The 10,851-nt window shown below is 37.1% G+C and overlaps 3 protein-coding genes across 3 annotated transcripts; all 3 read right to left on the reverse strand.

Annotated features, from left to right (window-relative positions):
- Positions 1 to 3,533: 3,533 nt before the first annotated feature.
- Positions 3,534 to 4,226, reverse strand: LOC110870859. The gene is made up of 3 exons (XM_022119958.2): positions 4,113 to 4,226; positions 3,827 to 4,015; positions 3,534 to 3,716 (listed from the first exon to the last, which is right to left on the reverse strand). Exons 1-3 carry the CDS (start codon positions 4,191 to 4,193, stop codon positions 3,534 to 3,536), a joined length of 453 nt encoding a protein of 150 aa, XP_021975650.1. The 5' UTR covers positions 4,194 to 4,226.
- Positions 4,227 to 5,296: 1,070 nt separating this feature from the next.
- LOC110869603 lies at positions 5,297 to 6,990 on the reverse strand. The gene is made up of 3 exons (XM_022118844.2): positions 6,277 to 6,990; positions 6,130 to 6,196; positions 5,297 to 6,046 (listed from the first exon to the last, which is right to left on the reverse strand). Exons 1-3 carry the CDS (start codon positions 6,858 to 6,860, stop codon positions 5,297 to 5,299), a joined length of 1,401 nt encoding a protein of 466 aa, XP_021974536.1. The 5' UTR covers positions 6,861 to 6,990.
- Positions 6,991 to 7,116: 126 nt separating this feature from the next.
- Positions 7,117 to 10,600, reverse strand: LOC110869604. Its single transcript, XM_022118845.2, has 3 exons — positions 10,204 to 10,600; positions 10,030 to 10,098; positions 7,117 to 8,806 (listed from the first exon to the last, which is right to left on the reverse strand). The coding sequence occupies exon 3, from the start codon at positions 8,797 to 8,799 to the stop codon at positions 7,117 to 7,119; it is 1,683 nt and encodes a 560-aa protein (XP_021974537.2). The 5' UTR covers positions 8,800 to 8,806; positions 10,030 to 10,098; positions 10,204 to 10,600.
- Positions 10,601 to 10,851: the final 251 nt, after the last annotated feature.

The following is a 10,851-nucleotide window of genomic DNA, read 5'->3' on the forward strand; positions in this document are numbered from 1 at the left end:
AACCAAATATAAACACAACCACAAGGTCGGGCCCGATTTACATATTCAACATAACCAAAAGGATGTTTGGGTAATTTTGGTCAACCAAATATTTAACAATTAAAATATGACCAAATATATATATAGCCCAAAGATAAAAATAAATAAAAAACTTTAGACTCTTAAAGTTTGTGATTTATTATTCCGGTGAAAAAGACTGGTTTCGATTTGCATGTGGTGAGCAATGGCTCTGATACCACTGAAGGAAATCCGTGGTATAATTTTACCTTTATTTCATGAACCCGGTTCATATTATTTATGTGTTTATTTTGTTACAAGGCTTAGTCAAAACACTTTTGACAAATAAAATGCATGTATATATATGTCATTCAAAATAAACTTTAACTAGTTAAAACTATATATACATTTTTAAGCAACAGAAGCGAATGTAGCAAAATAACACGAATATTTTATACCAAGGAGCACCCGTAATGGAACAAGGTCACCAACATGCAAACACGAAATAGAACAACAACGATAGGGGGTTTAGATATACCTTCGCTTAGCGAATAACCGATTGAGACACCAAGGTTCAACGAACAAGGGCTAGTTATACGAACTATCGAAACGCGGGAATTGGTCGAGTAGCGGCGGAGGTGGCCGGGGTCTTGCGGCAGCGACAGCCGGCGGTCCGGGCCGGCGAGCTCTTGGCCGGTTGGGGTCTTGCTCGGTTTTGGGGTTATGGGTGTAGAGAGAGTTTCGTTAAATTCTTGCAACCACACTCTCAAAAATCCATACACCTCCTACATATATATTTGAACCTCCATGCGTGCTTTACACATGGTGGACATGCAAAATGAAACTTGGACAAGTGTTGAGAAGACTACTTGCATGTAATCCCATTGGCCGAAATCTAAGTGCGCGTCAAATGGCGATGCAAGAGAATTCTTGTCCCACCCGATTTACGAACCCGTCTCTCAGTTCAATACCCGCGTATCGTTCGTAATTACCAGTTAAATTAGTTAGGTAGATTTTAGTTCGTTGACCACGGTGTAACTCTTACGGGTCAAGACCCGGTCGGCAGCGTTGACTTATCGAAACGGACATAAATATCCAGCAGTCTTGATAATCACAATTAAGTGTATCTTTAACACTTTTGTTTAGTTATCAGCAGTAATAAAAATTCCTTTTAGACCATGTGTAGTGAGAGGGGAAGATAATGCCCCCATCCTTGGGTGTTTTGCGCCATATGATGGTCTAGTCAGCATGTGGGCATTATGGGGCGTTTTTCTAAAATTGGTGTAGTGGTATAATGCCCAATAATACTCGATGCAATGATTACCGAATTATTATTTTCTTGTTTTTTTAAATTTAAAACTAATGATATTTGATTTGGAACGATCTGATTGGCCCATCATATCTTGACCCAACGTTTGATTTGGAACGCCCCAACCCAATTTATCAAGAAAAACGCCCTTGGAGGCGGTGGAAGGGCATGGTTGGGCGTTTTTTAGGGAAAAACGCTAAAAAAAAACCCACTACAGGTGTTCTTAGATTTCTACATGATATAGTACTCTTCATTTGTAACCAACCAAGCTTATTTTCGGTTGAATGTACCAAAGTATTTTTTTACAAGCTTTAAATGTCTCCTCTTCAAACACGATTTAAATTTGTAAACAAAAGTTAATTAAGAAATGACATCTCCAATAAATTCGCATATAATTATGTGATGAAACAACTTTGTTAGTTTTTATTCGTTTGCATGTATGAGCCTGCCATGCTTTTTAACCTTTGAAGGATAGGGTAATACTAGACAAAAAACCCTAAAATTCTTAGAAAACTCTGGAAACCCAAATGGGAACTCATTTTTACCCAACCTCCCGACATTTTTTTTTGAAAAAAATTACACATGTAATATACATGTTTTACAGTGTTTTGGGCCAAAAAAAACAAAAAAGCGCCGAAGGGATTTTTTTTAAACAAATTTCAGTGCCTAACATGTGTTAGGCAAAAAAGACATAAATTTGCTGAAATTTGCTGAAACTTTTTTTTTTTTTAAATTATCCCTTCGGCGCTTTTTTGATTTTTTTGGTCAAAAAGTCTTAAAAACATGTATATTACATGTGTTATTTTTTTCAAAAAAAAAAATGTCGGGAGCTTGGGTTTTCTAGGGTTTTATATATATATATATATATATATATATATATATATATATATATATATATATATATATATATATATATATATATATATAGGGTAAGGATAGTGTAAAAAGGGCCTAAAGTGTGAGAAGTGTAAGAAGTGTATTATAACACTATATATAATACTATATAACACCATATAAACACCGTATAACAATATGTAACACCATATAATACCATATAACATTATGTAACACTATATATCATTATATAACAAATATAACACTATAGGTTGTCTGATAGCATGTCTATGATAGATGTATAGTGTTATATTTGTTATATAATGATATGTAGTGTAACATAGTGTTATATGGTATTATATGTTGTTACATATTGTTATACGGTGTTTATATGGTGTTATATAGTATTATATATAGTGTTATAATACACTTCTTACACTTCTCACACTTTGAGCACTTTTTACAGGATCCTCTACCTATATATATATATATATATATATATATATATATAGGGTTTTCTATATAGCCCAACCCTTGAATGATATACACGTTACACAACAAATAATTGTTGTATTACATTTTTTTCATTATAGTCAGTTTAAAATGATTATTATTAACCTTAGTTTCCATTGTGTGGTCGGGTCATGAACAAAGTTCAATTTAGCTTTTGACAAACTAGGTTAAATACATATAATCAAAATAGTATTTGACGACATACAATAGAATTACAAATGTTTAATAATGTAGCGGTGATACGGGTACAAATAAAAGAAGAGATACGCGGGAGGAAGTGTGTTTTTAATTATTTTTCACATTCATAAGCATTGTTGGAAAATAGGTGGAAATAACATTTTTTACAAATATAGGAAAATGATTTTTTTTCTATTTTGGACTAGAAATAACACTACAAGAACAGGGCACCTTTAGCGGCGACGGGTGTCGCCGGTATTGACCGCTTTTGTCGCCGCTATTGACTATTAGCGGCGACATGTCGCCGGTAAAGCATCGCCGGTATTGCTCGGACGCTATTGACTGACTGTCGCCGGTATTGATAGCTGTCGCCGGTATTGATGCTGCACTTTTAGCGACGACAACTGTCGTCGCTAACTGTGTCGCCGGTGTTGACTTTCGTCGGTAAAGGGTGAAGAGCAATAGCGGCGACACGTGTCGCCGCTAAAAGTCTATTTTTTTTTTTAATACAGCAGCTGTATATACAGCTGCCCAGCCAGTTTTACGGCCGAAAAAACAAAACCTGCCTATTTTCAAACAACGCAAGCATACGCAATGAACATAATCAACATATACTAAAGGTAATATAATTAAAAACTACGTTTAAGTCGTACATTATATCCTACAACGTTTAATTAAATCCAAAGCATACATTAAAAACAAGTCACTCATCGTCATCGTTATCGTTGGGTTCATCGTTGGGTTCATCGTCGGATTCATTATCGAATAAGTTGTCAGAATCGTAGTCTTTTGACTTTCCTTTTCCTTTTCCTTTTCCTTGTGAAGCAAGATAGTTGTTAAGTTGGTTCAAAAATGACGGGGTTTGGAACAAGCTGTTAACAAAATCCTACAATAATAGATAGCAAAACGTATATTAGCATATTAATTAACGCTACCAACATATATTTAACAAGGAAACATGCGTTCGTTTGTCATTTTTTAAATTGCGCAGTTTACCTCGGAAAAGGGTTCTTGCGTCCGAGCTTGCGAAGACGACATGTTAGATGACGAGTGCGAGGACGTGTTGGAAGAAGGTTTAGGCCCCATCCCGCGGTACCATCCTCGCCGCTCACCCAACGCTTCCTGATACGGGGCAATTGGCGGACCCTCACCGCTCCATTGACTTGTGGCCTGTTGTATGTTCCGCTGTATTTTACGAAGATGATTAAATATATGTGTGTGTATATATATATATATATATATATATTTGTTATAGAAAATAATACTTAAAAGAAATACTTACGTAATTTTGTTCAGCAACCGGATCAACCCAATTCCCTTGATTGTCCGTGTGGGTTTTAGCATACGTAGGTACCCAATCCATATCCTGTTTAACATTAAACTTAGATTAGACATCAAATAAACAAAAGCTTACACACACGCACACATACATAAAACATTACTTTTTATAGGCGGTGCTACCGTACGAAGATGTCCCCCCACGGTATGGGAATTGTTGTTTCTCGCGTACTAGTGTGTTGGCCTCGCTTCTTTTAATATATTTAGCTTCCCGGAAACCTTCAATGATTCTCAACCAGTTATCATAGGGCATATCCTTGGGATGGAATGCCCTTGCACTCTCAAGATCATTGTAACCTCCCTTGCTCTTAAATAATTTTTTAGCCTCGTACTTGCGGTCAGAGTACCGCTTCATAAGCACAGCCCTAATGCCACCCGTCAAGTTTTTGGCCTCTATATCACGTTCCACTTCATCAAAATTGAAATTTTCCTACAAATTAAATAAAAAAGTTAAAATATCATATATAAATTAGATTTGCATGTGCTTAAATATTTGATAAAATTTTATGCATATAAGTTATTTACCCGTAATTGGTTCATGAGGGCATCCTTGTAATGTTGTTCAACGTTATCCCATCCAATTTTATCGAGGGGGATGGACCGCCACATATACAGGCCGGCCTCCCGTGAAAACATATCCCTTGTTTTACCAACAGGGGTATACGTCACCTGCCTGTCAAACGTAAGCGATACAGGCCCCCCCCCCCGCTTTTACCAGACGCCTTAGTTTCTCGTTTTTTGCTTTCCCCCTAACCCTCTTCGGGGGAACCGCTGCAATTAAAACAAAAATAATTAGTAACAACATTTATAATATATAAAATATAAGGACTACAAAATAATTTAGTAAAAGACTTACCGTCTGTCTCATGTGTGCCACGAAATCCACCAGGAGGAATCGGTGGATCACCAGCGCCGTCACCCCCATGTCCCCACGGGGCCACATCAGCCATCAGATACGCGAATATCAACAATATCGAAAACATACTCCCTATAAAGTTACAAATGTTACAGCATGTGTATCTAATACAAATTAAGGGAAAGTACAACAAGTGTAACTCAAATTCAAATAAATATTTCAAGCAAGTGTTAATCAATTACAAATCAATAAAAATTACAATAACTTTTCTTTTAGTCAGTCTCCACATAATCGGGATCATCCTCATCATAAGCAGCCTCGACCTCATCAGAATCAGTCTCGACTTCAAACACTTCATCGACGGTGGCCGTTGGGGGATCAACTTCAATTGAAGGCTCACCCGCAGTAACATGAGAAGATCCAATTTGAAAGTATTGGGTCAAGTCAATGACAAGTGGACAGTCAGATGAAGAGTTGTTGTCAACAACGTCACTATCTTCTAAGCGTTTGCCAACATTTTGAACCTTATTGACGCGGTCATCACTTAATGGCCGATCCCAAATTCTTCGATGATTAACATTTTCGACTACCCACCTATGTTTATTTTTTTGGTTTCGAGACGTTTCTTGGATGAAGAACACTTGTTTGGCTTGCGAAGCAAATATGAGTTGATCGTCTTTGTCCCATTCATGTTCAGTGCTTATACTGGTGATATTATTGTCATGGTTTACACCCCTTTGAGTATCAAACCACTTGCACCGAAATAGGACAGTGGAATAATCATTTGTATAACGCAACTCAATAATTTCTTCTAATTGGCCATAAAATTTCACACCGTTCTCTCCAACCACTTCCACCCCAGAGTTTTGCGTTGCGCATTTTGCATCACGTTCAAGTGTCTTAAACCTAACACCGTTGACTATGCAAGCAGTGTAAGTGTAAGCAGTCATTTTCGCACAAATTGAAAGAGCATACAACTCCGGGTGGAATTCTGGAGAATTTTGTGTTTTCATCGAATGGACCTAACAAATATATAGTAATAATGTTTGTTATATATGTATTACCTAGCAAGTATAGAGTAATGAGTGTTATATATGTATTATACCTTATGGAGAAACCATCCCGGAAATTTGGTTTTAAGATCATCATGGGGATGTGTATGTTTGAATTCACTACATTGATGACAAATATAAGAAAGGAACGAAAAATACCAATTAACAGATTATGAAATGTTAAAGATAGAAGCACTCACTTCATGTACTCCCTAACTTCTGCGCAGTTTTCGAGGACAAACCATTCCATCTTGCTTTTTTCGATGAATGATAGATATTTCTCCTTTCTTGCGCCAACATAACGACATTTTGACTCAAACACCCATAACTTTCTTTTTTCAACAACGACATCATCGTTTCTATCTGGGCGATTGAACTTAGTCTGAACATCTTTAAGGTACATTGAACAAAATGTTAGAGCTTCTTCAAACACATAACATTCAGCTATACAACCTTCAGGCCTTGCCGGGTTTTTAACATAGTTCTTTAGTTTTTTCATGTACCTTTCAAATGGATACATCCATCTAAAAGCTACTGGACCTCCCGCAATCGCTTCATCAGGTAAATGCACAAGTAAATGAACCATAATGTCAAAAAACGCAGGTGGATAGATCATCTCTAACTTGCATAAGATGGTAACAATGTCATCCTTTGCTTTCTTCATATCATCCACCGATAGTGTTCTAGAGCAAAGTTGCTTAAAGAACATACAAAGGTCTACTATTGGTGTAGATGTATCTTTAGTCAAAAGCCCTCTAACCCCAATCGGTATCAAACGTTGCATGAGGATATGACAGTCATGAGATTTCAACCCGGTAATGTTAGCATTGTTATCTGTCACCCTCTTACTGATATTAGATCCAAACCCATCTGGTAATTTAACATTTTTTATAAACTGACAAAAAAGTTTTCGATCATCGGACTTGAATGACTACTTTGGGTGGGGACTTAAGAACTTGCCACCCGATTGTTTCAGCCATTGTGACGGCCGAATGTTTAGTTTTTCCAAGTCAGACCGCGCATTTGGCGTGTCTTTGCTCTTATCGTTCATCAGAAGAGTGAGTACCGAGCAAGCTGTCGCACACATTTTTCTCTATATGCATTACATCTAAGTTATGTTTCAGCTGCAGAGAAGACCAATACTCAAGGTCAAAAAATATGCTTCTTTTGGACCAGTTCAACTCGAAATCTGACCGGGTTATCCTCCTACCTCCAAAATCTGGATGCTTGCCTGGTAGACGATTAATTAAACGACCTAGTTGAGCTTCTATGTCAGCTGGGCTAAACTGTCTCGAAGGGTCTCGTGTCTCGGGTCTCCCGTTAAAGTCGAGACTTGTTCTCCAAGGATGGTTGGCATCTAAGAACCGGCGATGGCCAACATAAGCACATTTACCAGTTACACGTATTGAAGGAGTGTCTTGGTTACAAGTTGGGCATGCCATGTAGCCTTGTCCGCTCCAACCTGATAGGCTACTACGGGCTGGAAAGTCATTTATGGTCCATAACAACGCCGCCTTCATTGTGAAGTATGTGTTTGTTGCTGCATCTTTAGTACGTACACCTGTCTGCCACAATTGCTTAAGCTCATCCACTAACGGTCTAAGGAAAACGTCCATGTCTTTCCCCGGTGATTTAGGGCCAGGAATCAACAAGGTCAACATGAATGTGGACTCTCGCATGCATAGCCAGGGAGGCAGATTATATGTGGTGAGTATAACCGGCCACGTGCTATGAGTCGAGGATCCACTACCGTTGTTAAAGGGATTAAAACCGTCAGCTGCAAGCCCTAAGCGAACATTTCGTGGCTCCATCGCGAAGTTTGGGTACTTTTTATCAAAGTCTTGCCATGCAGATCCATCAACTGGATGACGCATAGTCCCATCTTCCGATCGTCCGGTACTATGCCATATCATATCTTTCGCTGTGTGCCTTGAACAATACAAACGTCGTAGTCTAGGCGTCAAAGGAAAGTATCGTAACACCTTACGAGCCACCTTCGTGCCTTTTGTGTCTTTATCGACCCATCGACTCTCATTACAAACGGGACAATTTTGCAAGGACTCGTTTTCTTTCCAAAAGAGAGCACAATCATTTGTGCACACATCTATCATCTCATATGCCAAACCAATCTTCTTAAATGTCTTCTTAGCTACATAATACGAAGGGGGAATCTTGTTGCCTTCTGGCATTGACTCTCGCAACAACGAGAGGAGTCGATCTACTCCTTCATTTTGAAAATGGTACGTATCCTTTATATTCAAAAGCTTTGCTAAAAAGTCGATAGAAGAAAACTTAGTACAACCAGGATATAATTCTGTTTCAGCTTCCTTTATCAGGTCTTCAAAATCATCAACAACACCGCTACTATCTCCATTCGAGTTCTCTTGGTTAAGGTATGTATCTTCTTCCATACGCTCCCCCCTAATGTCTTCAATAACGTTTACCATACCGTCTTGTGGCGCAACATCGTTTACTTGTGCAATTGGAGTCGTGTCCCTGTGATAGGTCCACGAAGTGTATTCCTTCCAAAATTTGTTAATACGCAAATGGTATTTCATTTCTGCCATAGTTATTAAGCCGGAATTTTTACATTGGGTACACGGACATCTAACTTCATCGTGGTTTTTTATCACTCTTTCACACATCTCGATAAATGACTCGAGTCCTTGCTTGTAGTGAGGTGAATGACGTGGGGAATCAATCCAACTTTTATCGATAGGCATTATGCAACTGAAAGAAAATCTAATTTAGGATTAACAAGACAAGGGTAGGCTGCTAAACCCACTTTTTGAACACTTTATCTCACATGTGAATGTGTATTACATGATTGTTTGTTTAAGAAAAATTCGGCAGCATTTCCTCTTAGCTCCCAAGTATATATGTAATGATATATATACCCGAGGAGCAAAGAGAAAATGATAACCGAATCCTTCTTAAACAAACAATCATGTAATACACATTCACATCCTAAATGAGATAAAGTATTCAAAAAGCAGTCCCAAGATAAACGGGGACAACCCGAAATTAATTTCTAAATCAATTTCGGGCGGGTATTTCTAAGCTCGCTATGTTTAAAATGATTAATTCAAACACGGGTACAATTTTTTAAGCTTGTTATGTTCTTAATGATTGTTTTAAATTTTGGGCGGAATGTTATGTTTTAAATCATGATTTCAATTTCGAAATTTCGATTGGGTGTTTTCTTAGCTCGTTATGTTTGAAATGATGATTTCATACATACTAACATACACAATTTACATACCTAAACTAAAAATTATACAATTTCTAAACTTAAAAAAAAAAACGAACCATTATACAATTTACATACACATTTTTCAAATACACCTACATTATACAATGTAAACATACTAACAATTATACAAACATACATACATTCATTCATACACTTACATACCCACATACAACTTAAACTAAAAATTATACAATTTACATACTAACAATAATACAAACATACATACTAACATACTAAACTAAAAATTATACATTTTCTAAACTTTAAAAAAAAAACTAACCATTATACAATTTACATACACATTTTTCAAATACACCTACATTATACAATTTACATACTAACAATTATACAAACTTACATACATTCATTCATACACTTTACATACTAACAATCATACAAACATACATACTAACATACACAATTTACATACCAAAACTAAAAATTATAGAATTTCTAAACTTAAAAAAAAACTAACCATTATACAATTTACATACACATTTTTCAAATACACCTACATTATACAATTTACATACTAACAATTATACAAACTTACATACATTCATTCATACACTTTACATACTAACAATCATACCAACATACAAACATACATACTAACATACACAATTTACATAACAAAACTAAAAATTATAGAATTTCTAAACTTAAAACAAAAAAAAATAAAAATAAAAAAAAAACTAACCGGTTTTTGAGGTGGTGACCGGAGAAGAGATGGTGGTGACCGGAGAAGAGATGGCGGTGACCGGAGTTTCTTCCACAAACACAAAAATACACAAAAAATAGCAAAAATTAAAGCCTATAACGCGTATGTAACAAATGTAGAGAAGAAATGTAGCATAAAGCAAGTTAAACTAACCGATTGGGCCAAAATTCGGGTGTCTCCGGCGGTGGAAGGAAGAAATTTGGGGGGAAAAGTGAAGAGGAAAGAGGGAAACTCGCTGATAAAGGTGTTTTACGAATCGACTTTTAGCGGAGACGCCTCGTCGCCGGTATTGACCATTCGTCGCCGCTATTGGTTTAACCAGGATAAGATTTGTGTGGCTAGGGTTTAATGTGGGACACAGACTTTTAGCGGAGACAGTTGTCGCCGCTAATACCCTACTTTACGTCGCCGGTATTGCCTTTTAAGTCCCCAACCGTTAGATCAGGATTTTGATCAACGGCTGGGGTTTGGTCTCAGGGTGTGTGACACGGATCGACCAATAGCGGCGACATTAGGACCGTCGCCGCTAATGGTGTCGCCGCTAAAAGCCTCCCTTTCTTGTAGTGTAAATATAAGAAAATGAGCGAGTTTTATATATTTATTTGTGGGTTTGTGTTCTATGTTGGAAGAGCTTCGCAACAAACTAAACCACGTCCAAAACAAAGCTAAAATGAATGATATATCGATGCTCAAAGTTGGGTGTTTGAAACATTGAATGCTGAAACAAAAGGGAGAGTAGCACCTTGTCCCACATAGGAGGAGAGATGAAACTTAAATGGGTATTTAAGTGGGAACTCTTCA

Source organism: Helianthus annuus, chromosome 8 (assembly GCF_002127325.2).
Source record: "Helianthus annuus cultivar XRQ/B chromosome 8, HanXRQr2.0-SUNRISE, whole genome shotgun sequence".
NCBI classification, from domain to species: domain Eukaryota; kingdom Viridiplantae; phylum Streptophyta; class Magnoliopsida; order Asterales; family Asteraceae; genus Helianthus; species Helianthus annuus.

What these genes read in the sequence shown, in the direction of transcription:
- LOC110869603 (XM_022118844.2), bottom strand. Translation starts at nt 6,860, where the DNA reads ATGCAACGTTTGATACCGATTGGGGTTAGAGGGCTTTTGACTAAAGAT. An exon ending in GAAGTTAGGGAGTACATGAA is followed by an intron (nt 6,197 to 6,276) that starts GTGAGTGCTTCT and finishes TCATCAATGTAG; the next exon opens with TGAATTCAAACATACACATC. An exon ending in CGGGATGGTTTCTCCATAAG is followed by an intron (nt 6,047 to 6,129) that starts GTATAATACATA and finishes TATATTTGTTAG; the next exon opens with GTCCATTCGATGAAAACACA.
- LOC110870859 (XM_022119958.2), bottom strand. Translation starts at nt 4,193, where the DNA reads ATGGATTGGGTACCTACGTATGCTAAAACCCACACGGACAATCAAGGG. An exon ending in CGGTTGCTGAACAAAATTAC is followed by an intron (nt 4,016 to 4,112) that starts GTAAGTATTTCT and finishes CGTAAAATACAG; the next exon opens with CGGAACATACAACAGGCCAC. An exon ending in CGCAAGAACCCTTTTCCGAG is followed by an intron (nt 3,717 to 3,826) that starts GTAAACTGCGCA and finishes CTATTATTGTAG; the next exon opens with GATTTTGTTAACAGCTTGTT.
- LOC110869604 (XM_022118845.2), bottom strand. Translation starts at nt 8,799, where the DNA reads ATGCCTATCGATAAAAGTTGGATTGATTCCCCACGTCATTCACCTCAC.